General features: G+C 41.9%; 1 protein-coding gene across 1 annotated transcript in view; it reads right to left on the reverse strand.

Annotated features, from left to right (window-relative positions):
* Positions 1–384: 384 nt before the first annotated feature.
* ACSBG1 (acyl-CoA synthetase bubblegum family member 1) overlaps positions 385–27,124 on the reverse strand; it is a 33,743-nt gene continuing 7,003 nt past the window's right edge. Inside the window, exons 3-14 of the mRNA XM_075273823.1 lie at positions 24,413–24,633; positions 19,027–19,115; positions 11,530–11,650; positions 10,207–10,287; positions 8,609–8,758; positions 6,580–6,756; positions 6,090–6,271; positions 5,203–5,436; positions 2,310–2,527; positions 1,437–1,576; positions 1,116–1,362; positions 385–581 (exon numbers count right to left, since the gene is read on the reverse strand). Coding sequence (XP_075129924.1) covers positions 499–581; positions 1,116–1,362; positions 1,437–1,576; positions 2,310–2,527; positions 5,203–5,436; positions 6,090–6,271; positions 6,580–6,756; positions 8,609–8,758; positions 10,207–10,287; positions 11,530–11,650; positions 19,027–19,115; positions 24,413–24,633 — 1,943 coding nt within the window. The 3' untranslated portion in view covers positions 385–498. The remainder of the gene's footprint in view (positions 582–1,115; positions 1,363–1,436; positions 1,577–2,309; positions 2,528–5,202; positions 5,437–6,089; positions 6,272–6,579; positions 6,757–8,608; positions 8,759–10,206; positions 10,288–11,529; positions 11,651–19,026; positions 19,116–24,412; positions 24,634–27,124) is intronic.

Here is a 27,124-nt window from a genome sequence, read left to right on the forward strand (position 1 = left end):
GTTTTTTTGTTTTACATGAGGACCAAGACAAAAGCACAGATGTTTAGATAGGGTTTTGACCCAGGTATGGTTGATGCATGTATGACTTTGACCCAGATCATTCTACACTTACTGGAAATGTCAAGTACTTCTTGTCCACTACTTTCCATAACTAAGAAAATAAAATAAAGTTATAACCAAGTAAATATTTATTCATAGAAGGAATGTATTTTTTTCTATCCAAGGTAACTGAGCACATAGGGCAGACTTAAATTTATAATATTTAACAGACATCTACTTTACATTATTACAGCTACATTTTACAATAGTGTACAGTTTGTAACATTTACCATTTATAGAAAACGTGTTATCCTATCCTTGGACAAGTCCCACAAAGAATACTACTGTTTCATAGATCTGAAGAAGGTTAATTGTTATTAATGGAGTAGTTTCATTATGTCCTCCTTGGGAAGATTCAGTGATATGACAGCATTTTGGCTTTGTTTTGATACAACATTTCTAATGTTCTGCTGAATAGAAAGAGTCTACCTCTTTACTGTACTTGTCTAAGATGGCATGGCGCTTTATCTTCATTGTTGGTCCTAAAGCATTGGGAAACATAATAGTATAAAATGAAATGTGGCCATAAAGATTAAATGAAAGTGTTAATTCATGATTATACACTTAACATATATTCAATACCTAGCCTAGAGAGAGGCATTGAGGCCACTAGAACAGTGGGATTCCTCCAGTCTCACGTCTCTGCAGTGAGTAGATTTGTATAGAGTGGTGGTCATGCATGTTCACTGTGTAAAGGGCAAATGGAGACATGCAAGAACCGTACTCTTGAAACTGAATGGAGCAATAGGGTGCATGCATATGCACCATTTCAGTCACTGTGATCTTGCATTGAGGATGCACAGTGCATTTCTGACCTCATGCAGTCTATTATTGAGTGGATTCCCCCTCGATCATACATGTATCACTTATCTTGTGGATAGGTGATAAGTTTTTTTTTTTTCATAGGCAATCCTTTTAGTCCAGTGCCAGCCTGTGTATAATATGACGAAGACCAATCATAAGCCTAGTTCAGAGCATTGCAGGATAATGTAATAAATAGGATACTGGCGTCTTACCCATTTCACCACCAGCTATTGAGAAGTCCCTGGAGAGAAGAATCCATTTCTGGATACGCTGAGCATTTGACACAGCTTCACAATTGACCTTGTCTATGCCTTCTTGAATAGCTTTGTACACAGCCTTATCTTTCTGTTCCACAATCTCAGACACTGTTGTTGCCTTACTGCCAACCTCATGACAAAAATGTATTGCTTCTGGGGTAAGCTTATCCAGTGGTTCCAAAGTATCTGAGTCCACAGAGCTCTGGTGAGAAATACAATCATTTGTATTATATGCTGTCCATATCAGTATCTAGCTGCTATCTGTGTGTACACTACCTTGAGGGTGAGAAGTATGGACAGAAACTTTCTTCGATCACCTATAAGCACTGCATTACTAACAATTGGTAAATATCGTTTTACAGCATCTTCAATTGGGATGGGAGGAATGTTCTCACCACCAGCAGTAATGATCAGCTCTGTTTATACAGAAAAAAAACAAACAGTATTTTATATTCTAGAATTTAAAAAAAAAAGTCAATGCCTGTGTAAATTTTACTTTTATAGGTACAGGATTTGTTTAGCGTTTTCAAAGCGAGCACCAAACAAACCTCATCACTTATAATGAAAGACTAATAGCAAGAGGTAAGAATGGTTAAAGATTTTATACGGTTAAATATTAGATTACAATATTCATGGCATTCAAGGGTAATTATGGGCTGCTGACAACACTATCCTAGAATACATGGGTGTGGTAAGGGTACACTTATTTTAGCGTTTTTCAAATACAGCTAGAAAGGGTTTAAGGATGTTGGGGAACACCCCTTCTCATGAATATAAAGGATTGTCAGACAAGTCTGGGTCGGACTATTTCTTAGACACCTGAAGAGATGTCAGGGCCATCCCTCAGAGGCCAACGCACAGATGAACCACACTTAGCTAAGATGGAACTGCAAGAGATCCAGCTTAAACCTAACTATGAGCTTCTCCCATGATGTAAGCCAATAAAACATTGACTGATATTTGATTATTCTGGAAGGTTTTTCTGCATCTATTTTTCCATGAATATTTTAATTTCCATATTTTTCATAACCCAATAATACCTTATGGATCAACGAGTAAGAATTTACCCTAGTATACAGTATTTTGCATATATAAAACTCCACACACTTCATTACTTGGATTTCCTCATACTGTGCATTTACATGGTACCTTTAATTCTGCCCGTCACTTGCAGAAAGCCTTCAGAATCTATCTTCCCAAGGTCTCCTGAGTGTAACCAGCCATCCTCATCAAAAACTTCTCTAGTTTTATCCTCCATATTTAAGTAGCCCATGAAGACTGTCCGCCCCCAGAAACAGATTTCTCCATTTCCATTTGAGTCCTTGTTTACCAGCTTCATTTGGCAGCCAGGGACAGCCTTGCCACAGCTGTAATGATAGCATTGTACAAGCAAAATTAAAACATGGAAGAAATCAACTATCTAATCTGTTAGCTAAGTATTGCTGTAGGTACTTGTAAGTTTATTTGCAGATTTAAGAGATGTTGGGAGGTGGAAGAATCACTGGTAGTCTATAAAGACAAGTGCTCAGTCTTAAATTGGCCAGAAAAACGTTTGTTAGCAATTTTATTTTTTCTTTTAACTGTATCAAACTCAAGACCTGTGGGCTAAATATGACTCAGTCATTTTCTGTGACCTGCAAGGTCACTCACTTTCACTGGTAGAAGGACACAGCACTTCACAAGGGGTTACCACCAGCACAGGGAGTGAGGACCATCTTGGTGTGCAGAAACAACTCAGTTTGAAGTAGTTCCACATCAGCCTGCGAGGCATCTTGACTGTTCTTGAGGTTTATGCACTGTCAGAAGGGGCAGTTAAAGCAGGCAAGAAGTCCTTGTCTCCCAGCAATGTACAGTACTGTAATTGGTATGGGACAGTATGTTGCTGGGAAGTAGGGACCCCTACCATTAAAGATAACTAGAATGCTAGGAGTCCTGCACCCAGCATGTAGTTCAAGCCGGTAAATCTGGCTACTAGAAGGACCGAGTTTCTTGGGTGAAATAGACATAGGAATAATGCTGGCTGTACATGACACTTAAAACCCATTAATTCCTCTACATACTTGATAAAGTAACACCCAGAGGAAACTTATGTACCACCTCATGTGAACCTCTGTTATGCACCACCCCTCTGCTCTTAGGACAATTCTAAGAACTTTTAGATTTCATCTGGAATCTTTCTCTCTAAATCTGAGATTCTCTGCCTGTGATAACAGCAGCCAAGGGTGTGGAATGTTTATTTGCATGACATTCTAGCAGTGAAAAGGAAGGAAACTGTACACCGTTTCGGTTACTGTAAGGCAAACAGCTAAGAAAGTTGATGCCAAGATAACAAGGTGTGAGAACACAGGCTACAAAGCTAACTTATGCACCAAGTTAGTGGGGCAAATTTATTAAGCCTAGTATTTTGTATGCCAGTCTTCATAAACATCCTGACTGGTTCAGAGACTGAGATTTATGAAGCTGCATCTTCTAAATCTATTGCAGATCCCAGCACCAGAATGGAAATTTACACCAGATTCCATTCTAACACTAGTAAAGTGGTGCAAGTTTCATTAAATCAGCATCGAAAGTGCACAAAAGGTCCTTGTGGCAGATGTGTACCTAAATATCATTCCTGTACACCAGTTTTCTGGTATAGAGGAAGTGACAAATTCCCCACAGTTTGTTCATTGGATGAACCTGGTCTGATCTGAATCTTTTTTTTTTTTTCTTTTCTAACTTTTTGTGCCAATGTTCTGATAGAAAACCTTTTCTAGTCAATATTGGGCATTCATGTGAATGTTAGACTCCTATCTCCACTTAAAAGGTTTTGCAGAAGTACACTCTTTGGCTGGGACCCCACGTAGCATAAACTTTGCAGAAAAATACACACAGCAGATTTGCTGCGATTTCCAAAACAGTCCGATTTGGAAACCGCAGCAGGTCAATTATACCTATGGAAACAACGGCGGTTTCCCAATAGGTATAATGGAAGGAAAGCGTCCACAGTGGAAACCTCGGCGGACTTTCTGTTAAAAGTTCTACGGAAAAACAATGATGAGTTGTCACCTCTGGTGTTCCCACAGTGATTTTTTCCTGTGGGACTCTCCTTATTCACACTACGTAACGCCAGCGTGTATCACAGCTGTACACGCCGGCGCTACAGCAGGGCTGCCGGACACTTCCCATTCATTTCTATGGGAGCCGGCATGCGAGCGCTCCCCATAGAAATGAATGGAAAAAAGCAGTCCATTCATTTCTATGGGGAGCGCTCGCATGCCGGCTCCCATAGAAATGAATGGGAAGTGTTCGGCAGCCCTGCTGTAGCGCCGGCGTGTACGGCTGTGATACACGCTGGCGTTACGTAAGGCAGTGGGATAATGTGATCTACCACACTACAAAGACTCTTGGCTTGGCCTCCAAATTCCTCAGATCTCAGTCTGATCAAGCATCTGTTGGGTGTGCTGGAAAAATGTCTGATCCAGTCTTCACTCAGCTTACATTTAATAATGGCAGTTGCGAGTTCTGCAGAAGTTCTTCCATTCGAGTACTTACAACACTCACTATGGTTGCCATTACAAATATGGCAAGTGAGCACTAAAGCTTGTCCAGATATGTAATTCAAGTCTTATTTTTGTCATTAGGCAAACTTTTAATCCACAGAATATCAATGGATGCACCAATTCACAAGGGGGAAAAAACAAAAACAACAAAAAAAACAAAACAACAATCTTTCATTCAGGTAACTAAATTATCTATCCACAAGAATATATCTGACATCTATACAGGCAGATCTTAAATATGGAACCTTTCTTGTATAGGACGATGTAGTTACTCTTTAATCTGTTTATACAATACAGTTAAGCAATAGCAGTTTGCCCCTCTGAAGGGTTGGCATATGGATAAGATTGCTTAGCAGCACTTTTTATTGCTTGGAAAGTACTGTAGCAAAATGTTATAATTACAACATATCTAAAGGACTAAAGGTCAGCCTTCAATATCAGGTTATGTTAACAATAAAAGCTCTTAGAAGAGAAGTTGCAGAATTGTAGAAAACACTTACCACTGGAAGCGATGGGTGTGAGGGCTAGACATTACATGGGGTCCTGAAGTCTCACTCATGCCGTAAGCTTCATATAACGTTATATTGAGTCCCAGGAAAAATTCCAGTGTTTCTGCAGAGATTGGAGCTGCACCTGAGAAATGTTTCTGGCAGTGGGAAAAACCCAACATCTTGCGAATTTTGGACAAGACCAAGAAATCAGCCATAGCTGGGAGAAACGGCTTCAATTCACCACTAAGAACACATGACAACCCAGCAGTTAAAACCTTGTATATTTCCTTGTAGATACAGTAATATACAAATAAATTCAGGATGATGAATGGGATTTCTAGTCTAGTGTAGAGGCCACTGAAGCCGACAAAGGAAAACTATGAAACGACTGCTGTATTTATCGCTAGATATAATATGGGCGGTGTCAAAGATTTGTAGAGGTGAAACTCATATTATCCATTTACTATCATTCACGGAATGTAGGATCATATTCTGGAGATTAATATTAATTTCCAAATTCAAGACATGGGTATATGTTTTGTTTTGGGTTTTTTTTTTACTGGTACACAAAATGAACCGTGCATAGGTCCTAGGGTTCGACCGAACCCTGGTTAAGAACCACTGCCCTATAGGTATACAATCGAAGCAGGCAGTCTGCAGAGGAAAACTCTGGACTTCCTGTGAAAAGCAATGTAGGGGAGGAAGAAGAAAAAAAAAAAAAAAACGAAAAAAAACACACAAAACAAAAAGCCACATAAACTTCAGGCAAAACTTTTTATAAAATATATATATATATATATATATATATATATATATATATATATATATATATATATATATATTTATTTTTTAAAATATATATATATTTTTTTTTTTTTTTTTCAAAGATATCATACTTCCTTGATGGACTTAAATTTCTTTCCAGGCTGACAGACATTGCCCAGGACAGCATCTTTCTCCTGAATACTCCAGCTTGTGTTGACACCTCTTTAATACGTTCCATGATCTTCTCCCAGACTCTTGGGACTCCCATGTGAGATGTGGGTAGTGCCTCCTTTAGCGTATCTATCAGGGTCCCCTGTTATCACAAGATGGCAGTTAGCACTGATACCTCAACTTTCTAAACAAAATTCAAGGTCAGGGCGGTCAACCTTCGACACTCCAGCTGTTGTAAAACTACAACTCCCAGCATACGCACTTGCTCTGCTGTTCTTGGAGCTCCCATGGAAGTGAATGGAGCATGTTGGGAGTTGTAGTTTTACAGCAGCTGGAGTGCTGAAGGTTGCTGACCCCTGATGTAGGTGATTGGTGAAGGAAAGCCTAACAACAATTGTCCAATGCCTAGAAATGACTACTGAAACAGTTGGTAATACATATAGAGAATACCTTTAGAGCATCTGGATTTGCAAAGTAGACATGTTCTCCCCACTTGATTCCTGTCCACAGGTCATATATTTGAGCAGCGATATGACTAAGTGGTAAGTAACTGACAATAGACTCTTGCTGGATTTCTGCAGGCTGCATGTCTCCAGCGCGGCTGGCATGAGCAGCTGTCCAGGTGATCTGTGTGCAAGAGCAATGACACATTAAAGTAATATAGCAATTTGATTATTTAATCCTCTGGAGTGTAAATGCATTGGTATTGATGTCCACTAAGACAAAACTGAACTGTAGTGCCCTTTCAGCTCGATTCAAGAAATAGCTGAGCAAGAGTGGTATGAGCTGGAAGGATATGGTATTAACCAGAGGCCTTTTGTTTTAATGATCAGTTGGGGTCTTGACTCAATTCTAGAGCAATAGTTATAGAATTAGTTATTTCTCAGTCTATTTCTCAACATTTTCAACTACTCCCTACTAACAAAAGTCCCAACCGAGTAACCAAGTTAGCAATCACTTATAAATGATAACATAAGGCTTTGTTTGAAGCTTTGTTCAACTGTAATGCCCCCCTATGTGTAATATCGTGGCCTCCCACACAGTGCCTCCATATGTAGTATCATGGCCTAATCCTTGGTTACAGTGGTTTTCATTACTGGTACATATTCACATGTGCTGCAGGTTGGGAACCACTACTCGAGACAACTTGAATACTCAAGTGACTGTGCTTTTGCATCACTCTGCTCTGGTATAGAATACAATGGATTCTACTTCACCTCCAAACATTGCCTCTGGGAGAGAATTTCTCCATATGCATTGTGTCCAATAGAACCTGTAACAGCAGTGCAGTGAGGTAGCTGCTCTAAGGAATCATACAGCTTCTGTGCACTTTCATAGGTGCTGTGGGATCGGGTACATTGCAGAACCCCGTTCACAAAGAGATACAGTACTAGATGGAATGACATTTGTAGCATGTGTGATGTGTTAATGCCGTCCGTGCGTGCGTGCGTGCGTGGGGGGGTTGTCTGTTTATACAAGTGAAAGGATAAAACCTACATGTGCGATTTTCTGATAAATATGTGTGTAATCTTCCTGTAGATCCCCTGAATAAGCATGTTGAGCCCCCTGAAATGTATATACAGTATTAGGTCTATGGATGAAGAACAGTTGAGAGGCTAGCTAGCATTCCATATTAACATACCTCACAACTTTTGAAGAGCTGAAAGAGGGACAAAGCGTGCAGCGTGTATAGCAAATTTAGCTCCACCCACTTATGTTGACTCCGCCCATTCTCATTTTCATGTGCCACCACACAGTATAATCCTCCTACAGTCACCTGTAAATTATATGACCCCCCCTCCCCCATCTCTGTCCCCAGTTTCATGTCCACCCTCCATCTCTGCCCCCAGTTTAAGGTCCCCATCTCTGCCCCCAGTTTCATGGACCCCCTTCATTATGTTCCACATCAATGTTTAACACAAAAACCCCTCAAACTCCCCCGCCGCTCTCTCTGCAGTTTAACTAACAGAGTTGTTGGCGCGATGTGATGTCATCACATCACGCTTACACATCCCTGCTGCGACAAAGCAAGGACCTGAGCTGTGACAGCGCCTTACTTTAGTTGCGTATGTATTCAACTCAGATCGGGACAAACCTCCCGCCGACCGGGACAGGACACCGAAATCGTGAATGTCCCGTGGAAATCGGGACGGTTGGGAGGTATGTATTAAGCTCTTAAAGAGAGAGATCATTCATTAAAATATGAGGAGATACCAAATCTTAATCAGACTTAAACAATATAACATCTCTGACACCTATATAATCGTACTCCTTTCCTCTCTGTAGAACCAACAGCACAGTTTGTAAAAACCCAGTTCTTTCCTTTTTCTATCAATGAGACTTTAGTAGAATCCTCATTATGTAGAATGAAGTAATTCTGAAGAAGGGCCTGATATCTTCCTAAGTACATTCTAGAGCTTAGTCAAACAGTACAGCAAGTTAGGTTCTGATGTCAGGGATACGTTTATCTTCTACATACATTATCATGACTTAGCATCACCCCTTTTGGGTTTCCAGTGGTCCCAGAGGTATAGATAAGGACACAGCATTGGTTTGGTTTCTGAGATTGTATGATGTCATCCAGGTGCTCATCGCTGAGGTCATTTCCTAGTTCCATGAACGCTTTCCACTAGAAAGTTATAAAACAAAAAGCGGAATTACTGTTAGTTGTATGTGAATCTACAGACTATACACCATTTTACGTATCATATTGTGCTACATATACAGATGTAGCAGAGTTAACCTGAACTTCTGAAGTTAGTTAAATTGCTATAGTGTGATATCTTATTACAGAAGATAACAAAAACCAATGAAAAGCCATTGAAAAATATAACAGTTTAACCAATTGCCCATCTATTGTATTTCCCATAAATACTAGTCTTATTTCTTATGTTAGCAGGTAAGTAATGGGTTATACCCAATTAACTATATCAGTTCAGTGTTCACTCAGTTTGAATCAACTTATTGTTTCATTCTCTTCTGAGTATTTTATTTGATAACATATTTCGGGGCAATAAAGTCACACAAGTGGCTTAACCCCTTCATCAGATCTAAAAAGAGAAATTGCACTAAAACATCTGCCCTGAAATGCGTTATCAAATAAAATACTCACTGTTTGAATCAATTTTCTATTTCATTCCCTTCTGAGTGAGTGTGGAACTGATATAGTTAATTGGGTATAGAGATGAGCGAGTACTGTTCGGATCAGCCGATCCGAACAGCACGCTCCATAGAAATGAATGGATGCACCTGGTACTTCCGCTTTGACGTCGGCCGGCCGCTTAACCCCCCGCATGCCGGCTACGTCCATTCATTTCTATGCGAGCGTGCTGTTCGGATCGGCTGATCTGAACAGTACTCGCTCATCTCTAGGTATAACCCATTACTTACCTGCTATCTATTAATTCAATCTTGTGTCGCATATTGGTTATACGCTGCCATCCACAGTCACCCAAAAGGCACACTACGTGCATATGTGACGATCACCTAACATCTATACCCAAACAGATCTAAAAACTTGGAGAAGCGTGGTGACCCTGCACTCTTCTACTCTGTGGTATTGCTTACATGTAGAAAGCCCAAAATATTGCAAGAATTATATATTTGCATATGAACAATCTTGCACATACATTACAATCCATTATGTCTTACCATGGTTCACACTTGTGCTGGGGTTTCCGTTTTTCAGGTCCACTTTGGGGACCCGAATAACAAACCCAATCTGCTCAAAGAGTGGTTACCCATGGACCTCAGGCTATAATGGGGGGGGAATGGGGTGCGGGGGGGGGGGGGTTTGAGTCAGCCAGGTTTCCAACCCCAAAAAATGTGGAGAGAAGTCCTGCTTGCAATCTTTCAAGCGAATTCGGAGACAGAATCCCCGAACTTAGAGTGAGCACTGGTGTGAATCCAGCCTTACTTGAATTGGATGTGTCTATACACAGTCTAATGTTCGTATTTCACTGTCCGACAAGAAATGAGAAAAATTGGCGAGAGATAGGAGAGGGTTGTGCTTGTATGTCATTGTTTTCTGCCAACTATATGATCTCAGTGCCCTCAGAACATACATTAGCCACCTACCGTGTATAGATCTGAACGATTGACTTGTAAATCGCCTTTATATTGTACAACAGCTTTGAGATGCGGCAAATTTTCCCATATCTGCAAATAAAAAAAATTTAATATATTTTATTAACTGGCCAAAACGAAAGAGTCAAAATATATTCAAAATTTTATGTCAAATGAATGATATTAAATATGTACTCACAAACTCAATCTAACCAGCCAAATAATAGACTGAAACATCTGACCTAACCATGAACAAGATTCATACATATACAGTGACACTTCCCAGAAGACAGATTTTCCCCTCATACTCTATAGAAGTTGCCTAAGCAGACCACCCCCTTATCTAACCAAAGACCACTTTTTCTGCTTCAATTATACTTATGGGGACACCACAGACGTTTCCATAGTTATAGCTGGCATGCTGCAATCTCCAAAAATGCGATTTTTTTTTTAGAAGTCACAGCATTTCTGCTTTGTGCTTTTTCTGCAATGTGTGGATGGGATTCTCTAGAATCCCATCTGCTTTATAGGGACTATAAAACACCCCCATGCAGGGCCCCGGCCTTAAGCCAGAACTAGCTAGAGAAGTAGTGAAAAACTTATCACAGGGCAATAACTGCCAGTAATGGTTGCCACTTTTGGGAAAAAAATAGATTTTACATTGCGTCACTGGGCTGAATGAAATCTCCACAGGATATGGGACGAGTATCAGATCATTAGGGGTGTGCAGTAATCGACCCCCAGCGATCAAGAGAATAGGGTACCAAAAGTTCCCTTGTATGTTCAATATGAATGGTCCCAAGTTATCCTGATTCCTGGGGGTGTCAGGAATTGGATGCTTAGCATCTATGCATAAGAGATGCGCTGAGTTCACACCAGCGCTCAATTTCCATTTTCAGGTTTCCGTCTTCTGCAAACAGAAGACGGAAACCTGTCAGACCATGTATGGCCAGTGAGCGTTTTGTGCTCTCTGCGGCAAAACTGTTTGTTTTTTTTTGTTTGTTTTTTTTTCTAACCAGACACAGTCCTGCATGTCTGACTCTCTGTCCAGATAAAAAAAAAAAAGTTTTGTCACAGAGAGCACAAAACGCTCACCGGTGCTCACAGTCGTTTGAAAAATGACTGCAGTTTTCTGTCTCCTGTCCAGTTTCGGGCAGGAAGCGGAAACCTGCATAACGGAGACCGGGGCGCAGATGTGAACGAGCCCTAGGCGTTTTTTTGTGGAAAAGCTCCTTTAAGGCTCTTACCTTTCTGAAAACTATTGGTGTACACGAGATGGTTCTGACTGAATCTGCTGATCTAGATCAGAGGAAGAAATGGGGAAAAAATATTTACCTTTAAAATCTTCTCCAACTGTTTGTGATTTTCAACTACAATAATGTTTGCTCTGCAGTCACTTGCAACATAATGGCATGCTTCAGGGGAGTTGGTTGCATATATTCCAGTTGCAATTCCCCTAAGGCATACAGTGGAGAGAAAATAAATAAATAAATATGCATGTTAATTTATACCAGTTTGCTGAGAAATCATATGCTCTGCACAAGTCTTTATTACAGAATCACACACAGCTACTATCTTACCACTGCTTGACACTGTGGTTCCCGTGTCTCCATCCTTCTGTGTAAGGCTGGGTTCACATCTGCACCCCATAGTCTGTGGGGTCCACCAGTCTCCATGTATAATCACAAACAGTTTTCCATTGTTCGGATCCACCAGAAGACCCAAACAACAGTGCACATCATTAGTATGTAACTCTGCTGTTAATACAACTGGGCTTGCCTCTAAGGTGGGAGCAGCCATCCTTCCTGCAACTTGTAGGGCTAATATGTCCACCTGTAAGCACTTCTTAGCCCATTGTGTAAGCAGCCCTAGCCCATCTATATTTTCTCAGCCCTCAGGACTATTCCTGATCTGCTTCCTGGGAGGGAGTCTTCATGTGCATTCTTGTCTGATTCTCTGATTACCTTGGTCTGTATTCTGACTTTACTCCTGTTTGCTGACTGTCTGTGTACTATCTCTGCCTGTTTCTGACCTTTTCCCATCAAAAAAAACTTTTATTCAATTATTTCATTCATTCGCCTAAGGCTCTGGTGCTTCGCATCAGCATTTTTCTGGCCTATGCTCAGCTTTAGAAGCGTAACTAGGAATGGCGGGGGCCCCCCTTTCCCAACACCGACGGCTTCAACCGACCTCCCCCCCCCCCCCCCGCATTCCTGCACACTCTATTATGCTCCATAGTGGTCCCTGCACACGGTATTATGCCCCATAATGAACAATTATTATACTTTTGGGGGGATACAAACAAACAAAAAAAACAAGTCCCTTACCTATCCCCAGCTCAGCTGCAGTCCTTGGTGGTGTCAGCCATGTTCAATAGAGATGAGCGCACACTGTTCGGATCAGCCGCTCCGAACAGCACGCTCCCATAGAAATGAATGGAAGCACCTGTGACGCCGGCCAAGTCAGCGTCACAGGTGCTTCCATTCATTTCTATGGGAGCGTGCTGTTCGGATCGGCTGATCCGAACAGTGTTCGCTCATTTCTAATCTTCAATGATGTCAGGATGTCACATGAGCTGGGCAGGATGGCCCCTGCCAGGATTGGTAAGTAAATAGGGCTCTTTACGCAGTGGTAGGGCCCTGTGGCAGCTGCTACCCCAGTAGTTACGCCACTGGTCAGCTGCCAACTATACAGGACCACTTCAAGATGTAGTGACCTGCTTATTGCTTTTCTGAAATGATTAGGACCTCACCTACAGAGACATATGTTAGATCCTTTGTGTTGTATATAGAGCTTTGCTGTGTGCATGAGTCTTAAATGCCTCTTATAGTTTTGAGACTACCTTAGGCTCTGTTCACATTAGTGTCAGTCTTTCATTGATCACACAGCCTTGACAGCTCCAGCAGATCCTCTTGCTCAGGCCTACATAACACATTAGGACAACCTCACCGGCTGTGCCCCTACATACTAATAAAAGAACTACTGTGGGGTCCTACTGTACCTCCCTATTCCTCTTATTACTAATCACTGTATTCTTCCTAAGCATCTGTTGATTTTGATTTGTGACATTTTTCTCTAGTATAAAGTCAAAGCACTGGAAAAACTTCATATTTATCATACTAATGTCACATGCATGGTTAGGTATGTTGTGCAAAGTAGTTATACCTGTTGTTGTAAAAGCATCAAATAACCAGACATGCAGCATTCCATGTCATAACTTATTCATCATTAGTCAACCAGCAATCGTATGAAGGACAACCAGAAAATAAAGTGAACCCCCCCCTCCTACTCTATATATTTAAAAGGCAAATATAGAAAATCATTGATAGTCAAGGTATTCAAGAGGTTTATTGCACAACCTAATAAACGTCATTCACTGAGCACAATTCCATGAAATCTGGGCTAGTAAGGGTGCATTCACACTGAGTAAACGCTAGCTTATTTTGTAGAGTAAAATTACACTTGTAAATTTTGCTATCCCATTGACTTCAATGATATTTTACAGGCGTATTTTTACACTTGTAAAAAAATATCATTGAAGTCAATGGGATAGCAAAATTTACAAATGTAATTTTACTCTACAAAATAAGCTAGCGTTTACTCAGTGTGAATGCACCCTAAGAGTCATATGTAACCCAAAATAATTATGGAAATGACACTATTGTTTATGTAGAGCATATGCTTGTATATAATGTGCGCTGAGATGTGTTTCTAAGTAATATGTGCCATGGACATGCAAAGAGTTTGTTTAAAAATTTAGTTCACAAGTTATCCAAGATCTAGATGTGTATATGAAAATCTGTTTCGCAACTATGAAAATATAGCTGACCTGCAATTTCCGTAATTCTTTAATTAAAACTAGGTAAAAAAAACCCCTGCCCTTTCGCACTATTGTAATATGTTGGTAATGTTAACATTTGGGTAGATTTGAGTAACTTCTATTACTATCCTCCCAGTTCCATGAAACATGGCACCCCCACTTTGTGAAGAATAAATGCCTACTGACGCTAGGTTCACACCTGCGTTCATGTCTCCGTTCTATGGTTTCCGTCTTCTGCATGTCAGAAGATGGAAACCATAGACCGGGTCCGGCAGTGAGCGGCGGTGAGCGTTTTAGGCTCTCCGCCGCGAAACCGGATTTTTTAATCCGGACACAGAGTAGTGCATGTGAGACTGTGTCCGGATTATAAAACCCGGTTTCGGTTGCGGAGAGCGCAAAACGCTCACGGCCGGACAGCTTTCTCACCCATTCAAATGAATGGGTGAGAAAGTCTCCTGCAGGCTTCCGTCTCCTGCATCTGTTTTATGCAGGAAACGGAAACCTGCAATAAGGACAGATGAACGCTAATGTGAACGAGCCCTGAGGTGTACGTTTTACTTAGGAGTTCTGAAGAATGACAAAGGAGAAACAGTTAACATGGTGGAACAGCAGGTGGAGCTACTAAATTCATATTTTGTATCCGTCTTCTCCCAAGAAACTAATGGAAATATCGACATTAATGGTGATGGAGATGAGGGGAAGGAGGACTCCAAGCTGACTATAAGCGAAGGTCTGGTAAGAGAGCACTTGGCCAAGTTACAGGAAACCAAGTCCCCAGGACCAGATGATTTACACCCTAGAGTCCTGAAAGAGATAGCAGAGGAAATAACAGAACCCCTTGCTATAATCTTCGGTAAGTCATGGGAAACAGGAGTGGTCCCTTTAGATTGGAAAAGGGCAAATGTTGTTCCCATCTACAAAAAGGGGAAAAGGGACGATCCAGGAAATTACAGGCCGGTAAGTCTGACCTCGATAGCAGGAAAAAAAATCTTTGAGCAAATTGTCAAGGAACATTTACTTCGGTACCTGGATGGGAAGGCATTAATTAACCAGAGCCAGCACGGCTTTATGACCAATAAATCTTGTCAGACTAACCTGATTTCCTTCTACAACAAAATCACTGAATGGTTGGACCAAGGGAATGCCGTGGACATAGTATATCTTGACTTCAGTAAGGCATTTGATAAAGTATCACATAACCTTCTTATTGAAAAAATGATTAAGTATGGCTTTGACAAAAAAATCAGTTAGGTGGATTCACAACTGGCTTAATGATCGGGCACAACGAGTAATACTAAATAGCTACACATCAAACTGGAAGAAAGTCAAAAGCGGGGTGCCGCAGGGCTCTGTTCTGGGCCCAGTACTTTTTAATATCTTTATAAATGATCTGGACGATGGAATTATTGGGGAACTCATAAAATTTGCAGATGATACGAAGATAGGAGGAATAGCCAACACTAGAGAGGAGAGAGAGTGTATTCAAAAGGACTTAGACACACTGGAACAATGGGCTGAGGCGAACAAAATGGTATTTAACAGGGACAAATGCAAAGTTCTACATCTGGGTAACAGAAATGTAAAAAACATATATAGTATGGGAGGAATAGAACTAAGTGATAGCATAGGGGAAAAGGACTTGGGCATAATAGTAGATCACAAATTCAACATGAGCCAACAGTGCGGTGCTGCTGCAAAAAAGGCTAATAAAATTCTGGGATGTATTAAGACAAGCATTGAATCTAGATCAAGAGAAGTCATTATTCCGCTGTACTCTTCCCTGGTCAGACCACACCTGGAATACTGTGTACAGTTCTGGGCACCTCAATTCAAGAAAGACATCGATATATTGGAGCAAGTCCAGAGAAGAGCAACCAAAATGGTGGAAGGTCTGCAAACCATGTCCTATGAGGAGCAGCTAAAAGAACTGGGATTGTTTAGTTTGCAGAAGAGAAGGCTGAGGGGAGATTTAATAGCAGTCTACAAATATCTGAAAGGTAGTCACAGTGCAGAGGGATCTACCCTATTCTCATTAGCACAAGGAAGTACAAGAAGCAATGGGATGAAACTAAAGGGAAAGAGATACAGATTAGACATTAGGAAAAACTTTCTGACAGTGAGAGGAGTGAGAGAGTGGAATAGGCTGCCACGGGAGGTGGTGGGCGCTCCATCAATGGAAATCTTCAAGCGGAATCTGGATAAACATATAGCTGGGATGATTTAGGAAAACCTGCACTCGCAGGGGGTTGGACCCGATGGCCCTTGAGGTCCCTTCCAACTCTACCAAAAAGAGAAAAGAGGACAAGAGGAGTAGACATGACTACTTTACTTTACCAACCTAGTCTCCCTGATTTGCATGTCAAGAAGGAAAGTAGCGTTCTCAAAAATACATTGTCCCAAGAATTCCCCTTTAGCACTATTGTGATATGTCTGTAATGCTAACTTTCAGGTCTATTTGAGCAACTTCTGGTACAACCCTCCCACTTGTTCTCAAAAATATGGCAACCCCACTTTGTCCATGTTAAAGGGATCCTAAATTCAACGCCTGCACAAGTCTGCTCTGCCAGCAGGCCTCGGGCAGAGCAGACTTCACATGTGGGCAGCCATAGAACTACATGAGCGTACTGCGCATGCTCGTATAAGCGACCACAAAAAAATGGCCACCCGCATGTGAAGTCGGCTCTGCCCGAGGCCCGCTGGCAGAGCCGACTTGCACATGCGTTGAATTTTGACTTCCTGCGCGCCGGAAGACAACGGGTGAAGAGGTCGTTATTGACGAAGATTGAGGTGGCACTGGAGAGAGCTCTCTGGCAGTATTGGGGATGCCCCTGGTGCTGTTTGAACGCTGAGGACCGCCTTCAGTGCTGCAAGAGAACTCATTTGCATACTGACAAAAAACGGGATTTCAAACAAACAGCGGCGCGCAGAAGACAACGAAAGGTGAGAGAAGAATAGTTTTTAAGGCTATTCCGATGTGTTACTGAGGAAAAAAAAAAAAAAAAAGGCGTTTGAATGATAGGATCCCTTTAAGTGAATAAAAATAAATGTCTACTAATGTGGGAGTTTTTGCCTGGGACCCTAGAAGATTACAAATTAGTTTATCAACCTGATCTTCCTGGTTTGCAAGGCAAGGAGGAAAATAATGTCTAAGGTCACATCTGACAAGGAAGTGCTATAGATAGACTAAATAGCAATTTCTAACAACCAGAAGTCTAAAATCTTGAGAGCAGCTACACTAAAACACCAAAATATTCAAGATGTTAAAAGCAGAAATAATCTGATAGCCCAGTCATGTCTGGTTGGTTCACTGCAAGTTTTAGTGGGATTGTCAATGTTATGTCAGTGCCCCCAACCACAGTTTAATACCGCTTAATCCTCCCACAGTATAAAGCTCCTTAATGCCCCACACACACACACAGTATAATGCTCTTTAGTGTTTCTCCACAATGTAATACCAAGTTATTGCCCCCCCCCCCCCCCCCCCAAGTATAATGCTCTTTACTGCACCCTCACACAGTTTAATGTCATATTCCTTCCTCCAACAGCAATATACTGTGTTGGGGGAAGGGGGGGGGGATTAAGGAGCATTTAAATATGGGAGGAAAGAATATGACTGTGTGAGGGGCACTAACTTAGCAATATAGAGAGTGCGTGCGTGCGTGTGTGTAAGTAATTAAGGACCATTTAACTCATAGTGCCCCCCACACAGTATAATGCCCCATTAGTGCCCCCACACTGCATATTGCTACAGTAGTACTCCCACGCAGTTTAAAGCTCCTTAGTGCCCACTAGTTAGTGAGATTTGCACCCCTACTCCATTTGGCCACCAGAGTATGTTAAATTAATTTCCTAATCTTATCGTCCAACATCTTATGATCCAAAATAAAACTACTGTAAATACTGGATGTGTCTGGCTACTGTTCAGCTCAGACCTACACCAGATGACATACTGGTCAGTGGTCACCTTCACTAAGTATGGAGTACCTCTGATCTAGATGTTCTGCTTATTTATTCTATATCACAGGGACACTGTACACAACAAGTCACATTTATACTTTCACAGGAAAGTAATTCTTTTATTTTAAAGGGGCTCTATCAGCAAAATCATGCCGATAGAGCCCCACATATGTGTGAATAGCCTTTAAAAAGGCTATTCAGGCACCGCTAAAGTTATATTAAACAACCCCCCCACCCCCGACGTTTTAAAGTAAAACCCTAAAACAGAATATGATCAACTTACCCATCGTGCACGGTGGGCGGGCATTTAGTGTCCGCCGTCTTCTTCAGCCACGCCTACTCTTCCAGCGATGTCCTCAGGTCCCGTCTAACTAGTTAACTGACATTGATAAAAAATGGCGCGGGTGCATGCGCAGTAGCATGCTGCTTCTACTACGGCTACTGCACATGCACCCGGGCCATTTTTTAACAATGTCAGTTATCTGGTTAGATGGGACCCAAGGACATCGCTGGAAGAGGAGGCATGGCTGAAGAAGACAGCGGACCCTGAACGCCCACCCACCATGCACGATGAGTAAGTTGATCATATTCTGTTTAAGGGTTTTATTTTAAAACCGGGGGGGGGGGGGGGGGGGGGGGTAGTTTAATATAACTTTAGCGGTGCCTGAATAGCCTTTTTAAAGGCTATTCATGCATATGTGGGGCTCCATCAGCATGATTTTGCTGATAGAGCCCCTTTAAGATCAAGCAGCACCATCAAATGGGTATTGAAAACTCTCCACCATTTCTTTCAGGTCACATCTCCTTCCAGCAGTGCTTACCTTTGCAGGGTTTGCCAACCAGATCTGTCTAATTGCATTTGCAGCACAACCCAACCCTAATTACTGCCCCTGCTGCATGCCTGAATACAGCACCTGTTGCTACCCTCAATAGATTTATTACTGCCATTACATTTTGAGCCTACTGCCCTCATTGTTATGCAACATGACACCACATCATCGGCACCAACAGTATGCCTGTGCCAAAACACAATGAAAGTCAAGAATTGTACTTACCCCGCAAACACAGTTCCCACAGCTGAAACAAACCATTCTGGTGAATTAAAACCAAGAATGCCAACACTATAAAATCGCTGCAATCCCAACTGCAAAAAAATAAGAAACAAAGATCAAACTCATTTGTAAGACAAAATACTGTATGGCATGGGATCTCATGGAAGGATATATATTCCTAGCTTATTTTCAAACGTTATGGAATTTATCAGCTGTATGTCATGTTACAGTATTTTAGTGATTAAATATTTTGCACAAATTTATTGTCAACCATCCTTCCACAGCTCAGAAATGCAAAATTATGAGTTTTGTGCAAAGTCTTTCTGCACCATCTTTTCTTAGCACTCTTCCAATTCCTCTATTATTCCCTCCAGCCATTTCTTGATATATTGACAGCTGGGTGTTGCCAGTCGGGTTGTGTCTAGAGATGAGCGAACAGTGTTCTATCGAACACATGTTCGATCGGATATCAGGGTGTTCGCCATGTTCGAATCGAATCGAACACCGCGTGGTAAAGTGCGCCAAAATTCGATTCCCCTCCCACCTTCCCTGGCGCCTTTTTTGCACCAATAACAGCGCAGGGGAGGTGGGACAGGAACTACGACACCGGGGGCATTGAAAAAAATTGGAAAAAGTCATTGGCTGCCGAAATCAGGTGACCTCCATTTTAGACGAATAGTGGATTTCAAATCCGGGTCATATGAGAATGTGAACTTTGTGACTATGAGACAGGGATAGCTGTACAGGCAGGGATAGCTAGGGATAACCTTTATTTAGGGGGGAATGTTATTAAAAATAACTTTTTGGGGCTCTATCGGGTGTGTAATTGTGATTTTTGTGAGATAAACTTTTTCCCATAGGGATGCATTGGCCAGCGCTGATTGGCCGAATTCCGTACTCTGGCCAATCAGTGCTGGCCAATGCATTCTATTAGCTTGATGAAGCAGAGTGTGCACAAGGGTTCAAGCGCACCCTCGGCTCTGCTACATCAGAGCCGAGGGTGCGCTTGAACCCTTGTGCACACTCTGCTTCATCAAGCTAATAGAATGCATTGGCCAGCGCTGATTGCCCAATGCATTCTATTAGCCCGATGAAGTAGAGCTGAATGTGTGTGCTAAGCACACACATTCAGCACTGCTTCATCACGCCAATACAATGCATTAGCCAGAGTACGGAATTCGGCCAATCAGCGCTGGCTCTGCTGGAGGAGGCGGAGTCTAAGGTCGGACCTGAATGGAGACTGGTGTGGAGCGATCTTAGACTCCGCCTCCTCCAGCAGAGCCAGCGCTGATTGGCCGAATTCCGTACTCTGGCCAATCAGCACTGGCTAATGCATTGTATTGGCGTGATGAAGCAGTGCTGAATGTGTGTGCTTAGCACACACATTCAGCTCTACTTCATCGGGCTAATAGAATGCATTGGCCAATCAGCGCTGGCCAATGCATTCTATTAGCGTGAACTGAGTTTGCACAGGGGTTCTAGTGCACCCTCGGCTCTGCTACATCAGATTGCTACATCTGATGTAGCAGTGCCGAGTGTGCATCAGATGTGTAGTTGAGCAAAACTGACTCAGCACTGCTAAGTCTCTGCATTCGCATAGGAATGCATTGGCCAGCCTTCGGCCAATCAGCGCTGGCTCTGCCGGAGGAGGCGGAGTCTAAGGTCGGACCTGAATGGAGACTGGTGTGGAGCGATCTTAGACTCCGCCTCCTCCAGCAGAGCCAGCGCTGATTGGTCGAGTTCCGTACTCTGGCCAATCAGCACTGGCCAATGCATTTCTATGGGGAAAAGTTAGCTTGCGAAAATCGCAAACTGACAGGGATTTCCATTAAATAAAGTGAGACTTTTATGCCCCCAGACATGCTTCCCCTGCTGTCCCAGTGTCATTCCAGGGTGTTGGTATCATTTCCTGGGGTGTCATAGTGGACTTGGTGACCCTCCAGACACGAATTTGGGTTTCCCCCTTAACGAGTTTATGTTCCCCATAGACTATAATGGGGTTCGAAACCCATTCGAACACACGAACAGTGAGCGGCTGTTCGAATCGAATTTCGAACCTCGAACATTTTAGTGTTCGCTCATCTCTAGTTGTGTCCCTACACAGTCTAACTCTGTTAAGGAAATTGGTAAATCTCAGTTTTCATTGCGTTTATACTTTACTGTTGGGGGAACACTCCAGGGAGTGGATGTCATCGGTTCCAAATTAAAAGTTTTTTTTAAAACAAAATGGCTGCCAAGCTCGGGGAACACAAAGATACACACTCAGATGCTGTATATCAAAATGTTCTAAAATTTATTACATGTCATTAGCTTATATAGAGGAATAACGGCTTCATGCCAATTTGAGTGTAACAAACCACATCACATAGAAATATGAATCATCATTGATCAGATTACAGAGTGGGCGTTTACAACTGATAAATACGTGCATGAGCAATTCATGAGTTAACACATGATTGTCAGTGTCCACCATTTTAGTCCTATGTAAGTATTTGCATAGACTGCTAAAATGGATGCCGTGACCTTCATAGTTAGACGATGCTACACAGATTAGAACTGGTTTCATAACTTGTGAACATTCTCCATCTTGTTATGGAACATGATATACTTATGGACATTTTAACCTTTTCTAACCAAAATAAGAAGAGCAGAATTGCAAATCTGAAGGTTTAAGCAAGCTACATGAGAGACAGCTTGTTATATAATGAAGAATATACAAAAACAAAATGGAGTACGTAGACCAAGATGGCGGAAAATTAATCTCTCTTTTTACACATATATTTTTCCCCTAATTTCTAAGAGGACTAGATAAAATTTGCTTACTGAAATCTTTAAGTGTGGAGGTAACACATCAATGGGTTAATATCTCCCTGAGTACAATTAGAAGACCGATTAATAAGCAGTAATTAAGAACAATAAATTGATTAACTGGATTGCCCATAAAAACCATACCACACGTGTTGCAATGAATATATAGTTATAGATGGGAAGTTGTGCTGCCTGTACACTCACGGAAGTTAAAATGTTGGTAAACAAATAGTGTTTTTCCTGCTTGTCTGTTGACAGCACACCAATGTGAGTGGCAAAGCACTGAATTTGGGAAAGATCTGAGAAGACCATTAGCAATGAACTGTCACCTGAGAGTGGCGGTAACCGGCTATCAGGGAACAGCAGGCATCATCACAAAGATACATGACATAATATATGAACCAGATTACGTGCTCTATAATACCCAACACCAAAGAGCAAAGCAGCTAACACTAGCACAGCATAGGCCATGCTGTAGGATTACACAAAAGGCAAGCAAAAACACAATCTGAGCAAAAGTATACGCAGCATCCAGAAGGTAAATATGACTATTAGACAGGTTACCTTATCTGGCAAAGGTGCTTATTAAAAGGGCCTTTCATCCAACACACTATTTATTTCAATAGGTGCCACTACACAGATTCTGAAGCAGTTGGAATATTTTCTCTAACCCCCACCATTCCTGGGCAAACAGTGCAGTTATTTTGAGTTTCCAATATGCTCATTATGTTTACTGTCAGGTGGGTGGTTCTGGGCTGGCACAGACAGAGACCACTCTCCTGACAGTGAGCATGATTGTGCAAAAAATAACAGGAATAATTTCTTGCGAACCATGTGGGATAGAGAAAATATTCCAATTACTTCGGAATAAGTGGAGCTGCACCTACTGAGGGATGCAAAGAATTGGAGTTGCTGGAGGTGGTGAAAGGTCCTGTTTAAATATACTGCTGCAAAATTTGAGAGCAGAGAAAGTATTATGCAGCAGGTAAGTATGGACATAAGGCAGCTTACCTTAACTGGAAGAAGTGCCAATTAATTACATTTATTTTTTAAATGTAGATTGTGAGCCCCATAAGGGCTCACAATGTACTTTTTTTTTTCCTATCAGTATGTCTTTGTAGTATGGGAGGAAAATCCACACAAACACAGGAAGAACATATAAACTCCTTGCAGATGTTGTTCCTAGCAGGATTCAAACCCAGGACTCCAGCGATGCAAGGCTGCAGTGCTAACCACTGAGCCACCGTGTTGCCCCAGAAGTGCCAATAAATGGTCTGCTTTAAATGCATTGCTGTGACACTTCAAACATTTAAACACCCTTCCAAGAATGAGGAGTGAGAAGGCAATTGAGCAGCACGCAGGAAGACACCTGAACCCTGACTGTTTTAGTGGTGTGAATGTTAACCAATAATAGTATAGAATACTAGTCCGGGAGATGCCATGACACACCACGTTCCCAGATGCTCACGGAATGGCTTGGAGATGCCCACAGTCTCAGCAAGCACAGGGAACACCAAATAATGGTACATAGCCATACACTAACCTATAAACACCATAAGGCTGTATTCACACAGTAACGCCAGGTGTTTTTTGTGTGTTTTTTGCACATCGTGCCGCGTTAACGCGGCGCTATGTGCAAAAAGCACACAAAAAACGCCTGGCGTTACTCTGTGTGAATACAGCCTAAGAGCTCATGTGTAGGGTCGTTCGGACAAGGGATTGAAACTTTACAGACACGAATACAGAAATCGTTTTTAAACAAAATGGAAAAGGAAATTAAGAACTCATGGGAGTTCAACCTGTACTCTTATACATATCAAAACAAAACAACCCCCACAAGAGTAGTCTCTCCAGTCTTTTAGGCAATCCACAGTTGATTTATTGTTCTTAATTACTGTTTATTAACTGGTCTCTTCTAATTGTACAGTACTTAGGGAGGCATCTCCCTTAGGGAGGTGCTGGATGGAGAAACAGGAAACAGACTGGCCCATAGGTGAACAAGTGAATCCCCTGAAGGGCCACTAGCTCACCCTGGTATGACTGTACACTTATTGCGCTTCATACAGATGCTGATCATACAGCATCCCAACCATGCTATGCCTCAGTATAATATACTGGGCAGATCTTTTTGAGAAGCTACCCACTATATTTTATATACTGTGAACACACTGGGTGGCTTATATGACATCTAAGTGCACAGCAGACTACCAGCATCTTTCTTCCTTGGGCACCATCTTCCCAGTATCACTACAGGATCACTGAATTTTCCTACAGCATTGTGCTACTGCCTGAGGTCTGCTGCGATTTGGGCACATACAGTATCTGACTAGAGCCAAGATGGCAGTAGTTCAAAGCAAGAGCCAGGCAGCTCACTACCGACAGGCCCTTAGTACAGAAACCGTTAGATTCAAAGGAAAAGCAGCAAGCTAATACTGAGAATATTGAGTTGTCAACATTTTAGGAATTTGTCAGATAATATTTGCATGTAGCTGTATGAATTAATTTTTTCAGTGACCCCCTAGGCAGCCCAGTCCGATACTGATATATATATGTTAAAGAATATATTTAAGAATTACTTTACCTTCAAGAAGGCCTTGGCAGATTGACGACACAGTTGATAATACTCCTTGAATGTAATATGTTCCCACTGACCATCCTTTTTACTTGAGAGTGCATTTAGAGAGCCATATTTATCCACACATTCCAAGAACATTTCATGCACAGTCATCGGTCTCTGAGGACAGGAAGAGTCAATCCGTAGTTGAACTAACCCATCGGCAAGTGTGGTCCATAATTTCTCTTCTGCAAAATGAAACCCCATATTACATTGAGGGAGCCACCATTATATAGGCATGGTTAAAAGTGAAAAATAAGATACATTGTATAAACACAAAATATGCTCACACATATATAATAGAAGCAACAGTTTTGTACAGTGAATGTATAGTTATAAAACTTATTTGCTTGTAACCCTGTCCAGCTATATAGGTGAATGCCATGTTGTATCTGGAATGAGCTGGCCTAGCCAAAGATGTAATTTTTACACCCAGGAAATAACAGCTCAAAATGATTGCAAAATCTGACTATGTGACTGGCACACAAGGAGATGGCTATGAGTGAGGACATTACTTGCCAGCCACAGACTGGAGAAAGCTGCAGAGTTGGATAGATAGTGCCTAGGGGATAGTATCCCATGAGCGTTACTAATGGCTGATTGGATTCTCTGCTTCAAAGAACAAGTCCCTGATCAGATATGGGGGTGGGGGGGGGGGGTTTGACTTTGGGTCATGCCTGTGGCATCAGGATACCCACTCTGGCACAAAGTATGCACCACTTTAGGTGACACTCCCTGACTTACAGTGGGGCAGTGTATAGAGTGAAGTTGGGTAACGATCATTGTACCTAAACGTTGATAATGTCTTAGGTTTGGATGTTGCCTGGGTACTTGGCATCAAGATTGTATTGGGTAAGACAGTTGACTCAGCATGCACAAGTATTGAATCAGATTTTACCAAAGAGTATAAAAAGGGGAGGGCTGGTGTAGGCGAGTAAAAACAATAAACAGTTATACTCACATTGCCTCACCTCCCTTAGGCATCCTCGTTGTGTACAGCGGTCTGCAGGCATCCGATTCAGACCTCTTTTGGCCTCTGGTTAACATCAAATACCTAAGGCCTGTGATAGAACCTCAGCAGTCAAGTGGGGGGTGTCAATGTCATGACTCTTTAACCTAGTGTCATTACAGCGGAGACCCCCACATGACCGCTGAATGCCAATCACAGGTGAGGTCAGCTAGAGTCTGGAAGAGACCTGCAGAAGATGCCCAAGGAGCACTGGATGCTTAGTAGAGTATAACTGTTGTTTCTACATACACCTCCCCTGGTCCCGCACATGTTTGGCCGCTACCTATTGAATTAGTCAACCAGGTAGCTGGTTAAGTTTTAGCCACTGATCCCAGTTCCTGTCCTATCCAGCATTTGCTTCTGCCCTAGAGGCAGAAACACTGAAGAATGCTGCACAGCTCCCTGGAGGAAAAAGCAGTGGCTAGACTGGACAGGAGCAGGATTGGTATGTAAAATACAGTGTTAGGGCTCGTTCACATCTGCGCCCGGTCTCCATTCTGCAGGTTTCCGTTTCCTGCACAAAACAAAGGCAGGAGACGGAAACCTGCAAGTCTTTCATACCCGTTCATTTCAATGGGTGAGAAAGCTGTCCGGCCGTGAGCGGCGATGAGCGTTTTATGCTCTCCGCCGCAAAACCGGGTTTTTTAATCCGGACACAGAGTCGTACATGCAGTACTCTGTGTCCGGTTTAAAAAAAAAAAAAAACTGTTTTGCGGCAGAGAGCATAAAATGCTCACCGCCGCTCACGGCCAGACCCGGTCTGTGGTTTCTGTCTTCTTGCATGCAGAAGATGGAAACCACACAACAGAGTGCCGAACACAGGTGTGAACCTAGCATTAGCTATTAAAACAATCCAAAAGATAGTGGCCATTTGAAAAAAAAAAAAAAAGAAGCCAGGAGATGCCACCTGAGGCTGTCATCTCAGGTCACCTCATAGCAGATACCACATATTTTCAATGAGTTGATGGATTTAACACAACTCTCCCCCCCCAAAAAAAAAACCAAAAACAAACAAAAAAACAAAATAATATTTGTACAATTAGTTATTTTATTCTAGAATTATATTTACTATTTTAGAGTTTTTTTATTTTTATTTTATTCTTAATCATCATCATATGAGCTTTGCCATTTAGCAATTTATACTTGGAACTGTGCTGCAATACTGTTAATAAGTTGAGCCTCAGCCAGCACAGATTTCCCACACTCCCAGTGCACTGAAAAATTTGCCTTTGTTAAAAATACATCGCTGACCAGAGGCAGATTTCAGACATAATCATACGGCTCGAGTTGGGTGGTGGGAGGCAGGATCCGACAAAGGGGGCGATTCCGTGATCTGACATGGTCGACAATGCTTTATAGGTCACAGCTACTTTAGCAGTCAACCTGTCTGTTGTTCTGGTCCTTTAATAGACAACCAATGCAATGTGAACTTAGCATAATTTGCATGTTCTGCTGATTCTATCAGTGAAAGTTACATTACAATGTATCTGTGTAATTTTAAATACAGAGATATGAAAGACAAAGACCGAATTTCACTACCTTCACTGATTCAAGTTCTTAGCATCTGTTAATAGCTGCCACTCCACTGATTCTAGTACAGTTGGAATTTTCACTCTAGCCTCCATTGTTCTGAGCAACAAGTGCAGTTACGGTAATTTTGGAGTCTGATG

This window comes from Leptodactylus fuscus, chromosome 5 (assembly GCF_031893055.1).
Source record: "Leptodactylus fuscus isolate aLepFus1 chromosome 5, aLepFus1.hap2, whole genome shotgun sequence".
NCBI lineage: Eukaryota > Metazoa > Chordata > Amphibia > Anura > Leptodactylidae > Leptodactylus > Leptodactylus fuscus.